This window comes from Eptatretus burgeri, chromosome 20, assembly GCF_056783735.1.
Source record: "Eptatretus burgeri isolate ZD-2024b chromosome 20, Ebu_testis_v1, whole genome shotgun sequence".
Taxonomy (NCBI): domain Eukaryota; kingdom Metazoa; phylum Chordata; class Myxini; order Myxiniformes; family Myxinidae; genus Eptatretus; species Eptatretus burgeri.
The window spans coordinates 429,128-454,001 of NC_140980.1; the positions used below are offsets into that span (position 1 = coordinate 429,128).

General features: G+C 44.0%; 1 protein-coding gene across 13 annotated transcripts in view; it reads right to left on the bottom strand.

The window, feature by feature from the left end:
* The window catches only part of LOC147008230 (uncharacterized), a 70,124-nt gene that overhangs the window by 16,467 nt on the left and 28,783 nt on the right, over nt 1-24,874 (bottom strand). For 9 of the 13 annotated variants that reach the window (XM_085865199.1, XM_085865200.1, XM_085865203.1 and 6 more), the window contains one exon: nt 18,033-19,738. In XM_085865199.1, coding sequence (XP_085721325.1) covers nt 18,348-19,738 — 1,391 coding nt within the window. In that variant the 3' untranslated portion in view covers nt 18,033-18,347. Of the gene's footprint in view, nt 1-692; nt 892-4,848; nt 7,480-7,722; nt 7,832-18,032; nt 19,739-24,874 lie in introns of those variants that run through there. The other 4 variants (XM_085865207.1, XR_015053532.1, XM_085865209.1 and 1 more) reach the window with 4 other exon arrangements.

Sequence of the window (24,874 nt, forward strand, 5' to 3'; positions counted from 1 at the left end):
AATTCAACAGCCAAGTGGGATTTGAACTCAGGAGGACCCAAGTAAACGAAGCCCACCACCCCAACCATTAAACCAACACTAGGTATACCTTTATGATATTTTAGCAAAACAGATAAACAGAGGCGGAGCAAACATCCCTATCACGTGACAATGGTTTCATAACAGTTCATACAGCAGGTCAAAGGTCAAGGTCACAGCTTCAGGTTAAAATTTCGTGAAAAATGATTTTTGGGTCAAACTTTGACCTTGAACTTGTGACTTCCATCCATCGAGCAGAATTAATTAGTTTCCTGGTAAATTCTCACCAACTCTGCTTTACAAACAACCGACTGGTTTAGTGGTAACTAAGTTCACTCTTCACATCTTTAAATATAATATTGAACATAATTTGGCCTTAAATAAGTTGTGTGCCGGTGCAGAGGCCCATCATCACAAGTAAATCTTCATCTGATTTGTTGTAAACGAGATGAAAGAGGAATCGAATGATGAATGAAGTGATGAGGTATAAAATGATGTCATACATGTACAAGAGGGAGGGTAACATGTCATGGATGGGATTTCCATTCACAATTCAATTCCGGCTCCGCTCCAGACATCGTGACATTCACTAAATCAATGAGTTCCTGTGTTAGTACACAGCACGGATCAGCACGGGAAACACAAGTTCTCGGTACGGAGTGAACGTCACGTACCGGGTCTGGACCCCTTGTCCTCGGGTGAACCGACCATGGACCCGCGGTCTTCCGGAGAACCTCCCGGACCGACCACGTATCCTCCATCGGAGCCGCTCGTGGATCCCGGGGTGTTCGCTCTGAGATCTCGGGTCATGGTGGACCGCACGTCGTGTCGGTGAAGGACGGTACGCTGTGGTAACCGAGTGAAGAGCGCGAGCTGTTTGGGGAAAAAGCGAACAGGGAGATCGCGGTGTCTGATTGGTTCCCGCCACATCACGTGTCCATGATTTAAAATAAATACAAAGATTGAACGTTTCGTTTTAACGGATTGTTTGTGTTTCACATTGTGTTGGGAAAGTGGAAAATCGAGTCTGAGTTCGTCGATGATTGTTCCCTCGACACGAAACAACGTTCTTTATTTTCTGTTTTTGTATTTATCGACAATCTTCCCTCCATAATGGAGTATATATGGGTATGTGGGTATGTAGGTGGGTATGTACCATCCACTCCTCCGGGAGGTTTTGACCGAGGAAGCTGAAACTTTCAGGGATTAATGAGGGAACCCCGACATTGTGTCTGTGCAAGTTCCGATTGATTCCATCAAGTTTTGAGGAAAAACATAATTCAGGACCCTTCGGGACCCCCATTCATGATGACTGGAGGAAAACCACGGGGTGACCTTCCCGGGTCAGATTACGGTCACGTGTGTGTCCGAGTGGTGCTCAGGTTTCGTACACCAGACGACGGTCTCCTTGGGTTAACCTGAGGCTGTCAGCACTGCAGCCTGGGTTCGAGTCCCGACCCAGCTATAAACTGTCACCCCGGAGTTTCACGGTCAGGGTGATTCATCAATGTGTGTGTGTGTGTACTGTTAAACTGGGCGTCACATCTACCCGGAGTGCCTCCACCCCACCCCCCCCTCTGAGCTCTCTCATCCTCTCTCTCCCACTCTCCTCCCTCCATGTTGAGTGGACTGCAACACGTATGAATCAGATTCGGAGTGAGTCGACCGGAGGGTTCCCGGGGTCCAAACCCCTTTTTCCCCTGGGGGTACGGGGTTCCAAACCCCTTTTTCCCCGGGGCTCCAAACCCCTTTTTCCCCAGGGGCTCACGGGTTCCAAACCCCTTTTTCCCCCGGGGCTCCCTGGTTCCAAACCCCTTTTTCCCCGGGGCTCCAAACCCGTTTGTTTGTTTTTTGTATACCTTGCCGAAGCTCGTATGAGAGCTAACGCACAACGCACAGCAAGGGGGGCATGAGATAAGAGGGGAAGGAGTGGGAAGGGCAAAACAGTGGGGAGCAGAGACATTTGGAGATCTGTGGAAGGGAGAGGGATGGGGCGGGGAAGATGGGGAATAGAAGATGGACAGTACAGTTACCTTCATGAAGGAAAGCAGGGAATTTGAAGGAGGTGGGTTTGGAGTGGATTAACGAGGGTAGAAAGATCGAGGATTTGGATGGGGGACAATAAGAGGTGGTGGTGAACAGCTGTTTTGAAGGCCTGGAGGGAAGAATGGGATTAAATAGAGTGAGGAAGTTTATTCCAAAGGCGGGAAAAAAGCGGAATGAAAGTGAAGGTGAGCAGTGATTCGTGATTTTGGTATTTTTACCAGAAGGGGGTTGTTGTCGGACCTTGAGTGCCCTGCGGAAATACGGTGGGGACAAATCACAGAGAGAGCAGGGGGGGCGAGGCTGGAGATGAGATGGTAGAAGACAGAAAGACCACCGACCTGCCTGCGGTGAGAGAGTGAGAGGCCCAAAGACTCAGCCTCGTCGCGGGAGATGCCAATGATCCGAAATGCCTTGATTTCCACAGCGTGAAGCCGAGAAAGGTGGGAGGCAGGAGCACCAGCCCAGAGGGGAGAGCAGTACTCTTATCAGGCTGCGGACAAAAGCTTTGTCGGTGGTCAGGAGCTCAGGTGGGCCGAGGAAGGACTTTGCACGATGGAGGATTCCCAGTCGGCGACTGCCTTTGGAGGTGAGGTTTGAAATGTGGCTTTCCCAGGAAAGGTCATGGCAGAGAGTGAGACCCAGAAGCTTGAAACAAAGGACTTTTCCAGAAGATTGTGGAGAAAGTGGATGGCGGGTTTTCTCAACGGTCCTTTCGGAGAGACATAATGAGAGTGTGAGATTTGTCCGGATTGAAAGACATGTTCCACGTGTTGGACCAGTTTGTGATTTTAACCAGATCTGCAGTGAGCGAAGAAGCTGCTGCTTGTCGGTCTGAGGGATGACAGATGGTATGGCAGAGGGTGGAGTCATCAGCAAAGAGATAAAGAGGATTTAACAGAGAGTCGGAGAGATCATTGCTGAAAACCAAAAAAACAACAGGGCCCAGAACGATACCTTGTGGAACTCCAGCCTGGACAGGAAGAGGGGATGAAAGAACTCCATTTAAGGCTGGCCTTGGAGGAAGAGAGTTTGGTGAGCAGGGCAGGGTACCAGACCGTGTCAAAAGCACACGATATGTCTTGGGATGTGGCTCTGATTTCCTGTCTGGCATTGAGGACCTCCATCCATTGTTGGGATAGCAGCAGCAGCATATCCAGGGGAGAGTGACCTGGTCTGAAACCAAATTGATGAACGGAAATCAGGCCATTGGAGAAGAGGAAGGATTTAATGTCTGAAGTGATGATGGATTCCTTAACCTTGCTGATGATTGGGAGGTTGGTTGGTCTGTAGTTGCAGGGATCTGTTTTTGCACCTTTTTATGCAGGGCAGTGATGTTTGCTGATATCCAAGCAGATGGCAGATGACCTTGAGCAAATGAGAGGGTGAACAGAACAGAGAGAGGATAGCAAGAACAGAGGAGCAGGTTTTTGGGACATGTGAGCTGATGCCTTCTGGACCGGTTGCAGAATGTGAGTCGAGGTTTGACAGCAAGCTCTCCACCTTGTCAGGAGAAAAGGGACAGTTGCGTGAGACTGGGTCAGGTGAGTAGAGAAAATGATGGGTTTGGGAAACAAGATTTCGATGCAAACACTGAGTTTAGACATTCAGCCTTTTCACATAACGTGTAAGCAGTGCGGCCATTTGAGGAAAGGGAGGGGATGGAGGGGAACATCCACCAGAAACAGATTTGATGAGATGCCACCAGGATTTGAAGGAGGGAGAGAGCTTTGAAAGTTCAGACAAGAAAGATGTCGTTTTCTGGCTCTCCTGAGAGTGGATACACACTTGTTCTGAGCTTTATGGAAGGAACTGAGATTACCCTCAATTGGGTTTGCTTTCCATGAGGCAAAGGCAAGTTGTTTCAGGCCAACTGGCTCGCCATAAGCTTCAGTGAACCATGGGCGGGAGGAAGGGTCGGACAACTGAAGACGAGAGGGGATAAATCTTTGCATGAGGGAGAGCAAGTTTCTTTGAAAGAATTCCCAGGATGAGTTGATGTTGGAGAAAGTAGCGATAGGAGACCAGTCTATAAGTTTGATGGCTCCTTGGAGACCCTGCCAGTCAGCCTGAGTGAAATGCCAGACTCGACGGCGGTGAGGTGGTTCTCTGATAATAGCCAGAGAGATGTCCACTTTGACAAGGGTTGATAACATATGCAAAGTTTCAATTATTTTCGTTGAGTGGTTTCAGTGAAAATGATATCCAAATTTTCCCTTTAATTCAATATGGCCACCACACCATGTGACACATGACGACAATGTTAACAATGAAAACATTCTCCATCAGTTCTTCCGAAGTTTAAAATTTTGCATCGATCGGACAAGCCGAAACAGAGAAAACCAATTTTTAAAGTGAAAATCCGAATACGTGGACACGTCGACAGACAGACACAAACGTACACAGACACATCAAACACATCGGACAAATACAACAATTCAGGAAAGGAAAGAGAAAGCCAAAACTAAAAAAAGAGAATTCAAAAAATAAAAAACACAAAATTGGCGACAAAGACCTCGAGTGCTTGGGTGTTGAAAACAAACTCAATCTGGAAATGACAGTTTGAAAGATAAAAAATAAATACAAAACACCACCGTATGAGGAAGCAAACCACAGGAGAAAACAAAACCACATGTTTGAGAGTAACCCGAAGAGATTCTTCCAAACTCCTTTGCTCTCTTCAATCTCAGTCCTCCCTGCAGGTCTTCAAAGTTTCTGTTCACCACCATCTCACATCTTCCCCCATCCAAAATCTCGATATTTACTACCCCCGTTGATCCCCCCCCCCATTCCCACCTCCTTCAAATTCCCTGTTTTCCTTCCTGAAAATCCCTGTAGTTCCGTCTTGTTTTCCCATTCCCATCCCTCTCTCTTCCACAGATATCCTCTTGTCTTTTTCCCTCACTATTTTTTGATTCCCTCTCCCTCCCTTCTTGTCTCCTGCCTTGTGACATGTTTCTGTGAATGTGTTCTAACACAAGCCTAGACTCGGTGTGCAAAAACACAAATAAAAAGTTCACCAGTCTTTGATGATGAGGAACATCCCCATAACATGACGCTGCCACCACCAGGCTTCACAGTAGGTGTGGTGTCCTTTGGCTGATGTGCTTTGTTGGGTATGCACCAAATGTAGCTTTTTGCATTTTTCCATGAAGTTCCATCAGACCACAAAACTTTTTTCCACATGGCTTCAGAATGTCTGGAATGTTTCTTTGTACACCTCAAACAGGACTCAAGGTGGGCTTTTTGGTGTAATGGCTTCCTTCTTGCAACCTGACCGGAGAGCCCAGACTTGTGAAGTGCTTGAGATATTTTTGTCTCTGAGATATTATCGATTCTGTCTCTCTCAACTTTTAAATTCCGATCCCATTATAGTAGTCAGTAAACTTGGTCAATACATCATTATGCCAACAAGATTCGCCGGCCAGGAAATGAAAATGTTTATTACCGCTCTTTGGCCTTACTGGCCTTAAATGCAGTGAATAATAAATATTAATAATAATACCGTGACCAAATTACCTTATGACCGAATTACTGTGACCAAATTACCTTATGACCGAATGACGGTGACCAAATTACCTTGTGACCGTTTTACCGTGACCAAATTCCCTTGTGACCGAATTACCGTGACCGTTTTACCGTGACCAAGTTTCCCGTGACCAAATTACCTACATTCATTTTTACACCCATCCTCTGATCTGTGTCTTTCCACAACTTTATCCCGGAGGTCTTTCGAAAGCTCCTCGGTGCTCATGGTTGAGCATTTGCTGTGAAATGCACGACCCAGCACTGGATACCCACAGGAACGGCTGGTTTTATTGTGACATCATCAGAATCACAACAATTTAAACAGGTGCAGGTCATTTAACCTGGTGTGTGATTTTGAAGGTGATTGGTTACACCTGAGCTCGTTTACAATTGCTGTTATAAGACACTTATCAAACCAAGATTTTCTAGTTTTGTGTTTTTCATTAATTTTCTGAAATTTGTGTAATCTGTCTTTCACTTGGAAGTTGTGGGTTACGATGTGTAAATAAAGGTGTAAAAGTCTGATTTAATGATGTTTCATTCCACATTAGATGGCATCAAAAGGTGAAAATTTTGAAAGGGGGTGTAGACTTTCTGCAGACACTGTACTCTGACTCGTTCTCCATCCCTCGTTAACATGACGTCTTCCAAACCACTGCAAAGTGCCTTCTTTGTCTCTCCCAAACTCTTTCCAGATCTTTTTACAATCTTCCTGCTCTTTTGTCGTTCTCCCAGTTGTCGGTATATTATTGTTGATGTATCTTTTAGTATTTTTCATTTCTCTTCTTTACAATCGATGGCGTTGGATTTGCTGTTATTTCCATCCCATGTGCGACATCATATACTCACACCTGTTCCTGGAAATTCTTTGCTTTGATGTATTGTTTGATGTCAAGATGCAGATGATGAACAATTAAAGGCCTTGTTACACACAGAACAATTATAGAGATTCTCTCAGGTGTCTTGATTCATGTTTATGAAAGTTTGATGAATGATTGAACGCTTTGTGACACACAGAACAATTGTAGGGTTTCTCTCCGGTGTGTATTCTTTGATGTATCGATGCAGTCGATGAACGAGCAAAGGCCTTGTGACACACAGAACAATTGTAGGGTTTCTCTCCCGTGTGTATTCTTTTATGTCTATGTAAGTTCGATGGTTGATTAAACGCTTTGTTACACACAGGACACTTGTAGGGTTTCTCTCCGGTGTGTATTCTTTGATGTGTCGATGCATTTAATGGATGAGCAAAGGCCTTGTTACACACAGAACAATTGTAGGGTTTCTCTCCGGTGTGTATTCTTTGATGTATCGATGCAGTTGATGAACGAGTAAAGGTCTTGTCACACACAGAACAATTGTAGGGTTTCTTCCTGGTGTGCAATATCTGATGCTCATGGAAGTGTGATGACTGATTAAATTCTTTTTTGCAAACAGAACACTTGTTGAGTTTGTCCCCTGAATGTATTTTTTGATGACGATATAAATTTGATGAAGACCAAAAGGCCTTCCGACATTGTGAACACTTGTAGGGTTTCTCTCCAGTGTGCAAACTTTGATGTGTCAACAGATGTGAAGAAGAAGCAAATCCCATCTGACACACAGTGCACCTGTGCGACGTCTCACCTGTGCATACATTTACACATCCTTTTAAACACGATGAGGAGGTGAAGTCTTTGTTGGTAACAGAAAAATTGTTTGTCTTCTCACTTCTTTGGCTCTCCTGCTGCAAGACATTGATACACCTGTCGCAGTTGTTGTTGTTTGTAGACACATCCCGAAACTTGTGAACATCCTGACAAAAAGTCTCTGTCAGGTGATGATCGAAAGAAACTTCTCTGTCCAATGACGAGGAACAGTTGACACGTGAAGATTTTTCAAATTTTTTCTCTGCAAATTGACAATGGAGCAAAAACATCAATAAATCACTTTTGCAACTTGAACGGCACTCGTCGAGCACATGGTCTCACCTTGCACGTTCATTCTGAATAAAATTACCATTATCAACTGAATACCCCACTAATATGGCCAATACTATCATGGACCATATACACGTATCATCCATGCACCCTATTATATCACATTGTTTCTTTGAATGGGTTATGAACGTCAAACATGTAATTATTCACTCACGTCTGGTCAGAGATCACATAAAAGAAGTTTCAGATTTTTCAGAGAAGCATTTCAATCCAACCAATCATGGCTGGAATACCACTTTGCGGATGACGTCATCGTTATCACCCTATATACCAGATGGGAAGTTTCAATTATTTTCGTTGAGTGGCTTCAGAGACAATGATATTCAAATTTTCCCTTTAATTCAATATGGCTGACATACCATGTGACATATGACGACAATGTGAACAATAAAAAAACATTCTCCATCGGGAGTTCGTCCTATGTTTAAAATTTTGCATCGATCGGTCAGGCGGTTACAGAGAAAGCAGTTTTTAAAGTGAAAATATGTGGACGTGGACACATAGACAGACAGACAGACACACACAGACACACCGCACACATTGGACAAATACAACGGTTCAGGAAAGGAAATAGAAACCCAAAACTAAAAAAACGAGAATTCGAAATGTAAAAATCAAACACAAAATTGGAGACAAAGACCTCGAGTGCTTGGGTGTTGAAAACAAACTCAATGTGGAAACCAGAACGGGCACTCGTAGAGCGCATACCTTCGCCGCCGCTACTTCTTTGTTCTTACCATGCAAGTGTGGGGGAACAGATTAGTGAACATTTTGGTGCTGGTTTCCTGTCAATCGGATAAGAGTTGACTGTGTTATGGCAAAAACCGCATATTTGCAAGTTCGTGAGCCCCCCGGACCTTTGACCAACAACCGCTAACAATGGTAATAACGTTATTGTGTCGTGCCGTATATCAAAAGATCGGGCATTCAATCCTGAACATGAATATGCGACATGGCACAGTGACTTAACAACCCGTGTTAGTGGTTATGGGTCAAAGGTCAGGGGGGTCACGACTTTGAAAAATGTGCGGTCTCAGTCATAACACGGTCAATTCTTATCCGATTTGCATGAAACGCAAGCTAGCGTACAAAGGCCACTACATGCACGAATATGTACGTCCTGAGAAGATCATGGCGGCTTTAAAGTGGCTTCAGCAGAACAATCCACTGTACGAGGATGTTACAATCTGCATGAACTGGGAAGAGATCTGGGAACGGGATGAATCTGATCTGTGGGAAGCCATGACTCTCAACGAAGGCGTGCCATCTCCAGCCGTTGTACAATCACCGACGACATCATCACTGGTAACACCAAATAATTATCAGGGTCTACAACACTTAGCCAGATCGCGACATCTTGAGATCGTCAATGACATTCACCCGACCGGCACAAGAAGCGACAACACCATCACACTGGGTCTGATTGGAGAACAACACTACGTGGCCCTAGAAAACTCCACCAACCACCAGGCAACACAAAGCAACAGCCCCAGGAGCCCACACGAAGACCAACCAGATGACCTTCTTTCAGAGGAGGAAAGCAGACTGAGGGGGATTCCTGTTGACACTCTTCTTCAAGAAGAAGGAAATGCCGACAAGACTTACTCAGTGGCTCCAGCAGAAAATGAAAAACCCTGTGCCTTTGTGCTTGATGAACTATTTGAAGAACTCGCCAATCCTGCCAAGTATCCGCATGGCAGTGGTGGGCTTTCCGCGAAAAGACCAAAGAGCATTACTCCAAGGAAGTACTTCAATCAAAGACCACTCGATGCTGATGGACGCTTTGCCAAGGACATCGATTATTTGCTTGCAGCAGAGTCCACGGTGGAATCCAAGGAAATACGGGATGATCTGCAGATATCGATGCGACAAACACACGGAATGAGCTTCCAGAACCGCGCAATCAACGCCGGTTTCTTGAAGTCATCTGACAATGTACAAGCGATGATCCGCACAGACACAGCATTCCGGTTTCTGAAGAACGTACGTGGATCTCCTGCGAACTGGAAAACGACGCTACTGGATTTATTAGCCATGGTGCGGCAACTCGGCACTCCCACTTGGTTCTTGACACTTTCAGCAGCGGACATGCAATGGCCTGAGGTCATCCCAGAGTATCGCCAGGCAATACGGGACCAAACTGAGTGATGACGATGTGAAGAACATGACCTGGGAGGACAAGTGTAAATGGCTCAGAAACAACCCAGTCACAGCGGCCAGACAGTTTCAACACAGACTCGAGACATTCTTTCAGGAGTTCATAGGGTCCCAAGGGCAATCCCATTGGACATCTTCAGGACTTCATGATCGGCATGGAATTCCAAGCTCGTGGGTCGCTGCATGCGCACACGATCCTGTGGATAAAAGATGCACCGAAGATCGGAGTCAACACGGATGAAGAAGTCTCTGCGTTCATCGACCGCTGCCAATCCTGTTCCATACCTGAAGATGATGAGGATCTACAGGAACTCGTGACGTCTCTCCAAAGCCACACCCACTCGCGCACCTGCAGAAGAGGCCAAAACTGTCGGTTCAGGTTTCCTCATCCACCGAGCCAAACAACACTCATCGCCAAGCCACCAACAGCAGAAGATCCTGTTGTCGCAGCCGGCCAGATCAGCGAGAAGCAAGAGGTTCTTCTGAAAGTGAAACGGGAATTAGAAAGTCCAGAGTGTCCTCGGGACATCACGCTTCCGGATTTGCTGCACAGAGCCGACGTTGATCTGCTCCAACATGAAGAAGCTCTGAAAGTTGCCAAGGCAGGAAAACAGATCATTCTCAAGCGTCAACCACATGAGGAATGGGTCAACCAGTACAACCCGGACATCCTTCGGACATGGAGAGCAAATATGGATCTCCAATTCATCATTGATCCATATTCTTGCATCATGTACCTCACGAGCTACATGCTGAAAAGTGAGAGAGCCATGGGAGAACTACTCAGAGCAGTCGTGGACGAATCTCGAGGAGAAGATATCAAGTCAAGACTCCGTAAAGTCGGTTCAGCATTCCTGAACAACAGAGAGGTCAGTGCTCAGGAAGCAGCCTACAGACTACTCTCTTTGCCACTGAAGAAAGGCAGTCGAACAGTCGTTTTCATCAACACTGCCCGAAAGGAGAAACAAGTAGCAATGCTTAAACCGCGGGCTCAACTGATGGACATGGACGATGACTCAGAAAGCATCTACTGCACATCTCTCCTCGACAGGTACGCGGCTCGGCCACAGACTCTCGAGGGCATGTCACTGTACTCTGCCTTCAGCTTCGCATGTGGTCCACGCAGCAAAAGGGAATACATGCCTGCCGGCAGCGAGAAGCTGAACTCTCTCGGATCGCGTCTCTCAAAGCTCAAATTGCTGATCATTGACGAGGTTTCCATGGTTGGAGCAGATCTCCTTTATCACATACATCGGCGACTACAGGACATTACAGGAAAATCATATCCCAACTCTCGTTTTGGAGATGTCAGCATCCTTGCCGTCGGGGATCTCTTTCAGCTGCAACCTGTCGGTCAAGATCATGTCCTTGGTCTGCCGTCTGACTGCGACGCCAGATTACATGGATCACTTTGGGAGGAAAACTTCTCCATGATCGAGTTGACGGAGATTATGAGGCAGAAGGACGACAAGCAATTTGCAGATTTGCTCATGAGGGCCAGAACAGCTTCCTGCACAGATCACATCCACAAAGTCCAAGGAAAAACTCTTGAGCAAATTGTTGTTTCCATGGAAGGCAGAGGGAAATTTTATGTCAGGCCCAGGCATACGTCGCCATGAGCCGTGTTCGAGCTTTGCAGGGACTTTTCTTTCTCGGGTTCGACCCGTGTCACATCCGCATTAATCCAGTCGTTCAACGAGAAATGGATCGTTTGAGCAACATTCCGAAGAGGGAAAACCACCTGGCGCATTACGAGACTGAGAACAGATGCGTCAAAATTGGTTTCCTAAACGTCAGATCTTATCTTGAGCACTTGGACGACATGAAGAACGATCCAGCCATCAAAAAAATGGATGTCCTTTGTTTTGCAGAGACATTTTTGTCTGACGGCCAACGACTGGAACCAGAAAAACTGCTCAAGAATGGCGTGGAGTGCTTCCGAGCTGAGGGGCCCCTCGACCACGGAATTCACAGGGGGGCGGCATCTTGATTGTGGCACCAGAGGGGATGACACAAACGAGTTTGAACACACCAGCAACAGTACTTGAGCACAAAGGAATCTCTGTTAAAACTCACCAAACGACAATCAACATCGTGACCGTGTACAGGCCTCCATCACAGAGTCCAACGACATTCAAAGATCGTCTTCAGCAACTGCTGATCACACTGAACACAGAAAACCTGACCGTTCTCCTCGGAGATTTTAACTTCGACTTACTCCACGCCCCGGACCACGACATCCCCAAGCTGATGACTCACCACGGGTTCCGCCAGTGTGTGACCGGACCAGCGACAGACCAAGGATCGCTGCTGGACCACGTCTATGTCAATCACTCCGGCACCGTCCATGTTGATGTTGTGGACACATATTACTCTGACCACGACATAGTTTATGTCTCTCTGGAACTATAACTAAATTGTTCGACTAATTTACAATTCATTCTTCTTCGATGTTTTGTGTTTTGTCAAATGACATGCGTAATTTGTTCATACGATCTCTTATACATGTACTTACCTTTAAGGTAAATATGTCTTTTTGGTTACCAGTTTAGGCATTGTAATTTGAAGGATAAATTTGTATATGAGCCTTGCATTGGAAGTTTCTCAGTTGTTCTCAAATAGTACAAAACAATGAACTGTTTTAACTGTACAATGAATGTTTGTTTGTTCGCAATAAATAAAGTATTTTGAAAAAACAGGAACTTGTGTGTGTGCTGATGCCCCTAAAATGCCAAAATCTAAATTTGCTTATGACATGACCAGTTGTCATCAGATTGACTTAACCACGACACCCACAAAGGTTCTTATCATGCTTATTCGATTCACATGAAACCAGCACCAAAATCTTCACTGTTCTGTTCCCCCCACTCTCATGCCAAGAACAAAAAAGTAGCGGAGGCGAAGGTATGCGCTCTACCGAGTGCCCATTCTAGTTTGTACCTGGCACGAGAGTGTGCGGAAAAGAACAGGGAACATTTTGGTGTTGGTTTCATGCAAATGGGTTTTGATTTGTTTGACCGTGTTATGACAAAAACCGCATATTTTGAAAGGTCGTGACCCCACTGACCTTTGACCCCCAACCGCTAACAAGGGTAATGACGTAATTGTGTCATGTCGCCCATCAAAAGATTGGGCAATGAATTCTGAACATTTTGGCATCGGTTGCATGCCAATTAGATCAAAATTGACCGCGCTATGGTAAAAATACGAATTTGACCTTTCCGTGACCTTGACCTTTGACCCGATCGCTCCCAAAATCTAATCAAATGTTCCTTGGATAATAACCCATCATCCCACCAAATTTCAAGCGATTCGGTTGAATACTTTCTGAGTTATGCGAATAACAAACAAACAAACAAACACATATTCACACATCAGTAAATAAATAAATAAATACACAACGATCAAAACATAAACTTCGCAACAAAGTTTGCGAAGGTAATCAAATCAAGCTGAGAAGTACAAACACCAAAACAAGCACCAAAAATTTGGAATCCCCTGGAAAATCCTGAACACTATAACGACGACTACAACTACATTTACCACTCCTACTCGTCTGCATGCCCAGCGAAGGGGTGCAGTGATACCCTTTTTTGGATTGATCCTTTTACATGTCGTTCCCTTGGGACTGGAGGATCGTGAGGTTAGGGCAAACATTTTGGAATTTTTTTTTGCCCGAGCTGCCGAAGATTGCTCGCAAAATCCCGAAGACCCACATTATAATCATTCCCGATTTGAATGTAGTGAAATTCCGGAATTCCCACACAAAACCTATTTATGAAGTCAACAAGACAATAAAACATCAAATAGAAATCTCCATCTGATTTTGAATCAACAATTATGCTGTGCTGTTCGTTATAATGATTATATAATTTATTATTATATAATAATATGTTTCTTTATAATTATATAATTTATTATTATGTAATGTTAGTTATAATTATGACGTCATAATGACACAGGCGATCGAAGACATTTCCTTTCGATGTTTTGTTATTCCTTTTTCAGGATTTCAAACCCATCCAGATCCTTGTTCTGCTCTTTTCTCTTCTCATAAATTGCTTTGGATAATTATTATCCCGCCCCCCGGAGGGAGGGAGCGGGATATTGTAATCGTTCGGGTTGTCTGTCTGTTTGTTTGTCTGTCTGTTAGCAACTTTACGGCAAAACGGCTTTAGCAAACACGATCAAATTTAATCCACAGGTGGGCAATGAACCTTGGACGACCCCATTAACTTTTGGGTCCAATTGGATCAAAGGTCAAGGTCACGAAAAGGTCAAAATCGTTTTTCGCTCATAACTTCGTCAAAAATGATCTGATTTACTTCAAACTAAGCTTATAGTGAACCTTATTATATTTGTCACTTATAATCCTTCCCATTCCTATAGTGAAAAATGCATATTTGTGGAAGATCGGTAAGGTCCGAAGTTTTGGGGATCATGGTCATTGGTTAAAATTACAAATTTTCCATTAAAACAAAAATATTCCTTATTCTATTCCTTATAATCAACATTCAGGTTAAGGATGTATCAAATTTAAATTTGATCCCCAAAATAACTTTATGCCTTAAATGGGCGGGATTTGTTGTGCCTGGCACCACTTGTTAACCTCCGCCATCGAAGATCAGAGGTTCCTGTTTTCACCCCTTTCTGTTTGTTTGTTTGTTTGTGAACAGTATTACGGAAAAACTCCTCGACGGATTTCGACGAAACTTGGTGGGGGGATTTGGTATGGTCCAAGGATCATGCCATTAGATGTTGGACTCGGTCCTAAATCCAATATGTCCGCTATTGCGGCCATTTTGAAAAAATATTTGAATTTTTTTTTTTTTGCATTTCTACATGTTATAAGTGATTTCCAACAAAAAACATGCCAAAATTATAATTGCGGCTGATTTTGGAACTTCAGGTGGATATGCCCACGTAAAATCAATTTCTGTCTCAAGGAATCTAGTTATGACGAATGAATTGAGTATGTAAAAGTTAAAAGTAAAAGGGAAAGTTGCAAACTATAACTCTGTGAGCACTGTTGACGTCAAATTGAATGAATAGGATATCAGGTTCACTTGTGTGATCAAGCAGTATTGGCGGCGGAGGTTTTGCACTCCACCGAGTGCTCCCCTCTCTAGTTTGTTCTTGTTTTTATATTGTCACAGAATCGCTCCCGTTGCTCTGATTTATCACTGGTGCAATGTCGGCACTCTTTAACTTCCAGGTTCCTTTTTCAGATCCTGGTATCACATTTGGTTCGTGCTTGCAAGAGTTCTCTGACACTGGGATATTGACGTTTTTGCACGTGTTGGTGGATTGCTCTCGATACCTTGTTGTGCCTTTGTGTGTGCAGATGTTCTGACATGATGTTTTTACATCTCAAGAGAAGGGGATGGTGTTTTCTATTTCTATCTTACAGAACCTGCACCTGTCCTTATTGACTCCATCCGGCCATTTTCTTAAAGTGTCCTTGGTTTTGGGTATTTACAGTCCTTATAGACAGTCCACACCCCCTTTCAAAATTTTCACCTTTTGTTGCCTTCTCACCTGGAATTAAATTTCATTAAATCAGACTTTTCCCCTTTTATTACTGTGAGTCTGTTGGGATTGAACTCTCCCAACTTTGCACACCTTGATTGGGAAATATTTGCCCATTCTTCTGCACCAAACTGTTCAAGCTCAGACAAGCTGCGTGGGGAGCATTGATGGACAGCAATCTTCAAGTCATGCCACACAGATTTTCGATTGAATTGAGGTCGGGACTCTGACTGGGCTACTCAAGGATATCTTTTACAGTGCGTGCACTGTATACAATTGCACCGAGTTTGAAATGTCCCCGGTGTCCCCCCCCACGTTCCTCAAGTGAGCCAATGACGGCCGTCCGGTAGAAGGCAGTGCGTAACCGAGACAGAAATGGCGACAATTGACGGAAAGTGTTTCAATGGAAATTTGTGAAACTAATGTGTTCAAAATGTGAAAACCATTGAATTTATTGCTTGACAGAAAAAAACCAAGAAACGCTCCCCTCTCATGTATGAACTAACGGAAGACGTCATTTCTGTCCACCATGGCATTTCGCGCCAAACGCCGAAAGCTAAGTTCTTCTTATGTCATCATTCTCTTTAATATTAGCCATAAACAAGTGTTTCGTCATGCATTCGTAGTTTAAATTTACTTACAATTATGGCAGATATTGGTGGCAAAGTGATAAGTGGTTCTTTCAATAACAGTGAACTCATTCGCTTCACCACACGCGCTGTATTGAAGGATTTCACTTGTTGTTCCTCAGCCACTCCAGTGGAGCTTTGGTTGTGTGCTTCGGGTCGTTATCATGCAGTTCGGTGAACTTCTGTCCCAATTTCAGTTCTCTTGCTGAAGGCAGCAGGTTTTCTTCTCGGATTTTTCTGTTTTGCTCCATCCATTTTCCATTCTATCCTGACAACTCACACCCTCACCATGTCTCTCCGAAAGGACTACCTGGAACCCCCCTCCACCCCCCAGCCACTTTCTCAACATTCCTTTTTAAGAAGTCCTTTCATTTAAGCTTCTGGGTCTCACTATCTGCTATGATCTTTACGAGGAAAGCCACATCTCCAAGCTGGCCTCCGAAGTCAATTATCAACCGTACATCCTCCATTGTGCTTCGTCCTTCCTTGGCACACCTGATAATTATCCAACCATTTACAAGACTTTCATCCACAGTCTGATGGATTACTGCTCCCCCTTCTGGCGTTGTGCGAATGCCTCAAGCCAAGCTCGACTTCACGCTGTGGAAACCAAGGCTTTTAGGATTATTGGTATTTCCCGCGATGAAGCTGAGTCTTTGGATCTCTCACTGGAGGCAGGTCGGTGGGTTTCTACCTTCTACCATCTCCTCCCTGGCCTTGTTTACCCCTACCCACCCCCCCCCCCCTGCTCTGTCTGTGATCTGTCCCCCCTATATTTCCTCATTATTCAAGGTCTGACAAAAAACCCCTTCTGGTGAAACTGCCAAAATCAAGAAACACTGCTCACCTTCACTCCTTCAGTCCTCTTTCTTCCTGCCTCTGGAACAAACTCCCACACTCTCTTCAATCCCACTCTTCCCGCCAGGCCTTCAAAGCAGCTGTTCACCACCATCTCATTTCTTCCCCCATCCAAATTCTTGATATTTCCTACCCCCGTTGATCCACCCCAAACACACCTTGTTCAATTTCTCTGTTTTCCTTCCTGAAAGTCCCTGGAGTACCGTCTTGTTTACCCTATCCCATCCCTCTCTCTTCCACAGATATCCTCTTGTCTTTATTCCACGCTATTTTGCGCTTCCCTCTCCCTCCCTTCTTGTCCCCTCCCTTGTGATACGTTTCTGTGTATTAGCTCTGACACAAGCCAAGACTTGGAATGCAAAAATCAAATAAATAGTGCCCCAGTCCCTGATGATGAGAAACATCCTCATAACATGACGCTGCCACCACCAGGCTTCACAGTCGGTATGGTGTCCTTTGGCTGATGTGCTTTGTTGGGAATGCACCAAATGTTGCGTTTTGCATTATTCCATAAGTTCCATCAGACCACAAAACTTTTTTTCCACATGGCTTTGGAATCTCTCGAGTGTTTTTTTTGTGCACATCAAACAGGACTCAAGGTGGGCTTTTTTGTGTTATGGCATCCTTCCTGCCACCTGACCGGAGAGCTAAGACTTGTGGAGTGCTATTGTTGTCACATGCAAAACAAGTGATCAGTCCTTGTCATGAAGGCCTGCAGCTCTTTCCAAATTGCCATTGGCCCCGTGGTGGCCTCTGATCAGTCTCCTTGTTTGGTCATCCAGTTTGGAGGGACGGCCTGATCTCGGCAGGGTCTTGGTGGTACCATACGCTTTCCATTTCTTAATAATGATTGTCTTGACTGTGCTCCAAGGGATATTCAAGGTTTTTGAAATATTTTTACACCCATCCCCTGATCTGTGCCTGTGCGAATGCCTTTTGAAAGAAAAGAATGAAAAGGTCTTTTGAAAGCTCCTCGATGCTCATGGTTGAGAATTTGCTGTGAAATTCACTACCCAGCACTGGAAACCCACAGGATCGGCTGATTTTATTCTGAAATCATCAGAATTTCGACAACAATTTAAACAGCGGAAAGCCAATTAACCTGGCGTGTGATTTTGAAGGTGATTGGTTACACCTGAGCTAGTTTACAATTGCCATTATAAGGGGGGGGTGGACACTTATCCCACAAAGATATTCTAGTTTTGTGTTTTTAATCAATTTTGTGAAACTTGTATAATTTGTTTTTCACTTGGAAGTTGTGGGTTACGATGTGTAAATAAAGGTGTAAAAGTCTGATTTAATGGATTTATTTCCAGGTTATAAGGCATCAAAAGGTGAAAATTTTGAAAGGGGGTGTAGACTTTCTGCAGACACTGTACTCTGACTCGTTCTCCATCCCAGTTCACATGACGTCTTCCAAACCACTGCAAAGTGCCTTCTTTGTCTCTTACCAACTCTTTCCAGATATTTTCACCATCTTCCTGCTCTTTTGTCGTTCTCCCAGTTGTCGGTGTATATTTGTTGATGAATCTTTTTGTATTTTTCATTTCTCTTCTTTGCAATCGATGGCGCTGGATTTGCTGTTATTTCCATCCCATGTGTGGCATCATATACTCGCACCTGTTCCAGGAAATTCGTTGCTTTGATGTATTGTTTGATGTCGAGATACAGATGATGAATGAGCAAAGGGCTTGTTACACACAGAACAGTTGAAGGGTTTCTCTCCGGTGTGCATTCTTTGGTGTCTATGTAAGTTCGATAATTGATTGAACGCTTTGTTACACACAGAACAGTTGAAGGGTTTCTCTCCGGTGTGCATTCTTTGGTGTCTGGGCACAGATGATGAATGAGGAAACAACATATTGCACACAGAACAGTTGAAGGGTTTCTCTCCGGTGTGTCTTCTTTGATGTCTATGTAAGTTCGATAATTGATTGAACGCTTTGTTACACACAGAACAATTGTAGGGTTTCTCTCCGGTGTGTATTCTTTGATGTTTATATAAGTGTGATAATTGCTTGAACGCTTTGTGACACACAGAACAATTGTAAGGTTTCTCTCCAGTGTGTATTCTTTGATGTACTGACAGAGTTGATGAATTACTGAAGGCCTTGTTGCAAACAGAACACTTGTGAGATTTCTCTCCAGTGTGTATTCTTTGATGTTTATATAAGTTAGATATGTGATTGAACGCTTTGTTACACACAGAACAATTGTAGGGTTTCTCTCCGGTGTGTATTCTTTGATGTTTATATAAGTGTGATAATTGCTTGAACGCTTTGTGACACACAGAACAATTGTAAGGTTTCTCTCCAGTGTGTATTCTTTGATGTACTGACAGAGTTGATGAATTAACGAACGCCTTGTTGCAAACAGAACACTTGTAGGGTTTCTCTCCGGTGTGTATCCTTTGATGTTTATTTAAGTTAGATATGTGATTGAACGCTTTGTTACACACAGAACAATTGTAAGGTTTCTCTCCAGTGTGCAATATCTGGTGCTCATGTAAGTATGATGACTGATTAAATGCTTTGTTGCAAACAAAACGCTTGTTGGGTTTCTCCGCTGAATGTGTTTTTTGATGACGAAATAAATTTGATGACGAACAAAAGTCCTTCCGGCATTGTAAACTCTTGTGGGGTTTCTCACCGGTGTGCAACCTTTGATGTGTCAACAGATATGAAGAAGATGCAAATCCCATCTGACACACAGTGCACCTGTATGACGTCTCACCTGTGCATATTTCAACACATCCTTTTAAACACGATGAGGAGGTGAAGTTTTTGTTGGTAACAGGAAAAATGTTTGTCTTCTCACTTCTTTGGCTCTCCTGTTGCAAGACAATGATCCACCTGTCGCAGTTGTTGTTGTTTGAAGACACACACCTAAACTTGTCACCATCCTGACAAAAAGTCTCTGTCAGGTGATGATCAAAAGAAACTTCTTTGTCCAATGACGAGGAACAGTTGACACGTGAAGATGTTTCAAATTTTTTCTCTGCAAATTGACAATGGAGCAAAACATCAAGAAATCACTTTTACAACTTGAACAGCACTTGAAGAGCACAGTCTCACCTTGCACGTTCATTCTGAATAAAATTACCATTATTAACTGAATTCCCCACTATTATGGCCCACTACTATCATGGCCCACATGCTCGTGTCATCCATGCACCCCATGACATCACATTGTTTCTTAGAATGGGTTATGAACGTCAAAAAATTAATTATTCACTCACGTCTGGTCAAGAATCAGAAAAATGAAGTTTCAGATTTTTCAGAGAAGGATTTCAATTAAACCAATAATGGCTGGAATAAGACTTCACTGATGACGTGATCATTATCACTGATCATGATCACCCCATGGGGAGTTGACAACACGTGCAAAGTTTCAATTATTTTCGTTGAGTGGTTTCAGAGAAAATGATATACAGATTTTCCCTGCAATTCAATATGACTGCCATTCCATGTGACATATGACGACAATGGAAACAATAAAAACATTCTCCATCGGGAGTTCCTCCTATGTTGAAAATTTTGCATCGATCGGATAAGCGGAAACAAAGAAAACAATTTTTTACGTGAAAATATGAAGACGTTGACACGGAGACAGACAGACACAAACGAACACAGACAAACCGAACACATTAGACATATACAACAGTTCAGGAAAGGAAATAGAAACCCAAAACTAAAAAAGAGAATTAAAAATGTAAAAATCAAACACAAAATTGGAGACAAAGACCTCAAGTGCTTGGGTGTTGAAAACAAACTCAATGTGGAAATGATAGCTGGAAAGATAATAAATAAATAAATATATAATAAACACCACCGTTTGAGGAAGCAAACCACAGGAGAAAACAAAACCACATGTTTGAGAGTAACCCAAAGAGATTCTTCAACGAATTTGGGAAACAAAAGCAGAATGTGTCAACTCCCCCTGAAAAAAGAAAATATGGGGAAACATTCTGGGAAGGAATTCATGAAGATTGAAAGAAACACAACAAGGAAGCAGAATGGATCGTGAAGGAATAAATTGGAAAAGAAGAAGCACCATGTTGGTCGAGGAAATGTCCCCAGTGATTATTGATGAAGAAATAAATAATTAAAAACAACTTCAAAAAATGCCACCAAACTTTAAAATCCAGGCCCAGACGGAATTCCAAACTTCTTGCTGAAACAACTTGACCCTCTCCACAATCACGACACCAGGACATTCAAACAACTGATCCGAGAGGAAAAGGAAGTGCACGAGTGGTTCGTAGAAGGAAACACATTTCTCATCTAAAAATCTGAAGAATCCCAACATCCTCACAAATACCGGCCAATAACATGTCTACGAACAACGTACAAACTTCTAACAGGAATCATGACATAAATGATGTTCCATCACCGAACCCAACAAGTAGGTTTGGAGGTAAAACAAAAGGGCCACCACCCACAACTGAACAAGGCCGTACTTGAATATTTCAAAATGCAAAGAACCAAATTGTCCACCACCGGGATGGACTATAAGGAAGCTTTTGACAGTGTTCCACATTCATGGATGATAAAATGCATGTAAATATACAAAATCAATCCCCAAGTAATCAAACTGATTGAGAAAGCAATGGAACTCTGGAAAACAACGTTGATAGTGCAGCACTCAGAAGGAAATATCGAAATACCAGATGTGAAGATATGGCATGGGATCTTCCAGGGAGGCAGTCTTTCCCCCCTCTTGTTTTGTCTGGCTCTGGACCCACTGAGTAACCTCATCAACAAACATGGACTGGATACACCCGAACAACCAATAGAAGAACATCCAAAGAAACAGGAAAGGTGACACACCTGTGATACGTGGATGATTTGAAGCTCTTCCTGACCCAGCTGTTGTAGCTGTTGAAATTATAATTGAGGCACAGTAACACCAACCAAGGCTGAACTGGCCAGAGCAATGACCACCACACGAGGAGACACCAACAACGCTGCCAAAGCGGACTCAGCAATGGCAACAAAACGAGTTATGAGACACTGACAGCAGCTGCATTGGCCTTGGCAACAATAAACAACTCTTAATGTAAGAGGCACCGACAGTGAGGAAGATATGAAATACTGAAAATTTGGGTCAGGAGACAGGAGAGAGTAATAATGTAAGAGACGATAAGGAGGCAAAGGAGAGAAAGGTTGTCTCCTGAACTGCTCAATTTAATGTGATGCAAGAAAGGCACATTCTCTGAATTTCATGTGACAAAGTTAATTTTAAAACTTACTCAAACAGTAAAGGAGGAATCGGGAGTCCACGGTGTGCTGAGAGTGGGATACTTCAGCGACCACATTCCCTGACGACAAAGAACCAACTTCACCCCGCTGTATGTTGGTTGCTCTCATCTACTGGTCGGTCGACTCGTCAAATCTACTTCCCTGCTGTTGTCTTGGAGATGAGTTCAAAGTAGGCATCTCCTTGCTGGCCTCATCGAAAAGGCAGCCTGCCGGTTCCTCCACTCTCCTCACATGCTTCCAGTCACGTATTGTCCTTCATTGCTTGGAGAACCCCAATTCAACCTCCCTCTGAGACAGCTTGATCTGTGGACTGGGGTTGTTCTCCATGTTGGGGTGTGACAAAGCTTTCACCCTCGAAGGACTTTTGCGACACAATTGTCCTGTCGGATTCATCCGATGTGCACCCACTGGACAAAATCTTTTGAACATGGTCACAGCCAACCTTTCACCCATTTATAACTTGCTGTGGAATATTTTACAAACTGTTTACCTGAGATAACTTGTCACCTTAAGAGTGGTGAATTAACGACTCTGATCGACACAATTATATTTTTGTCACTGATCTACACAAGGTACCCATAATGACAAATTGAAAACATGTTTTTGGAAATTTTAACAAAAAAAATTACCCCCGTGTGGGGATGACGGTCATCTCTATAATGTTTTTTTACTATCATAATCGATGAACCGTTGCCAGATATCTCCTAAAATGACAGACTGGATAGGTTTTGAAAATGGCGGCTTTCACAACTTTCCTGACCTCGTGACCTTGACCCTGACCTCGAATCCGGGGGAAAAAAGATGTCGTTGGGTATCACTCATCGACCTCTACCCACATACCAAATTTCATCAAGATCGGAAGTAAAAAGTTTTCTTTGTACCGGGAGGTGTTTTTGACCATCTTCCAGGTTACGTGGCGGCCAAACGGGACGGAAATTCAAAAATCTGTCCGGTTAGATACAAGATAATATTTTTTATTATCATAATCAAGAAACAGTTGCCGAATATTTTGTAGAATGGCAGACGAGATAGGTTTTGAAAATGGCGATTTTTATAACTTACGTGACCTCGTGACCTTGACCCTGACCTTGAACCCGGACAAAAGTTATATCGTTGTGCAACACTCATCGACCTCTACCCACATACTAAGTTTCATCAAGATCGGAAATAAAAATTGTTGACGGACGGACGGACGGACGGACATTTGGTCTGGTTTTATTAGGTCATCTCTACCGAGATGACCTAAAAACTGAAATGTCTTGCAACAATAAGTATTCAACCCCTTTTCTATGGCATTTCAAATTGAGCTCAGGGCATCCAAATTCCTTTGATCCTCCTTGAATTGTCTCCGCAACTTTCTCCCTCGTTTCTCTCCCTGGTTAATCCCTCCTCCGGTATGACAGACATGAGCCTCGTTCTGGTGGAGGAGTTGTTCTCTTCATCAAAGACTCGATTCCTCACTCTCCACGCACTGCCCTCACTCCCCCCACACCCCCCAGGAATACTTTTGACGACGGCTTCCCCTCCACTCCCACCTCATGTATATATGTGTGTTGTTCCATCCACCAAACAGTGATGACTCCATTTTCACCTCACTCTCCAAAAACATGGACCAACTTCTACCCACTCATCCCAACTCTCTCTTCCTCATATGTGGTGACTTCAACTGCCATCATGACGGTTGGGTGTGGGTACCTCCATCACCTGCCATGATACTTCAGCAAAAGACTTCTGCGACTCATTGGGACTGACTTAATTGGTCAACTTCCCGACCGGGATCTCAACCAATGGGTCTCCATCTCTTCTGGATCTGATTTCGACCAATTTCCCTCAAAATATCTGTTGTTCTTCCTCCGCTCAAATCGGTTCATCTGATCACGTGCTTGTCAATGTTCTGTGGTTCTCTCATAACAGCCAGACATCTCGCTCTACTTCCTCTCCTGTTGCAGTCAACATGTGGCCCTAAATGGAGTTCTCTCATCCCCTCTTCCTGTCCAGGCTGGAGTTCCTCAAGGCAGCGTTTTGGGCCCTGTTCTTTTTCTGGTTTTCATCAATGATCTCTCCGACTCTCTAGAAAATCCTCCTTATCTCTCTGCTGATGACTCCATCCTCTGAAGTACCATCTGTCATCCCTCAGACCGGCAAGCAGCAGCTTCCTCGCTCTCTGCAGATCTCGATAAAAATCACAAACTGGTCCAACACGTGGAACATGTCTTTCAATCCTGACATATCTCACACTCAGACGATGGCTCTCAAAAAGGACCGTTTGGAACCCCCCCCCCCAATCTACTTTCTCAACAATCATCTTGAAGAAGTCCTTTCACTCAAGCATCTGTGTCTCACAATCTGCCATAATCTTTCCAGGGAAAGCCACATTTCCAAACTGGCCTCCAAAGCCAGTCGCCGACTGGGCATTCTCCGTTGTTCAAAGTCCTTCCTCGGCCCACCTGGGCTCCTGACCACATGCAAAGCTATCGTCCGCAGCCTGATGGAGCACTGCTCTCCTCTCTGGGCTGGTGCTCCCGCCTCTCACCTTTCTCGGCTTCACGCTGTGGAAACCAAGGCATTTAGGATCATTGGCATCTCCCACGGTGAGGCTGAATATCTGGGACTCTCACTCTCTCACCGCAGGCAGGTCAGTGGTCTTTCTGTCTTCGACCGTCTCCTCTCCGGTCTCGCTTGATCGACGATTTGTCCCCACCATATTTCCGCAGGGTGCTCAAATTCCGCCAACAACCCCCTTCTGAAAAAAAAAACTACCAAAACCAAGAATCACTGCTCACCTTCACTCTTTCATTCCTCTTTTTCCTGCCTTTGGAACAAACTCCCACACTCTCTTCAATCCCACTCTTCCCTCCAGGTATTCAAAACA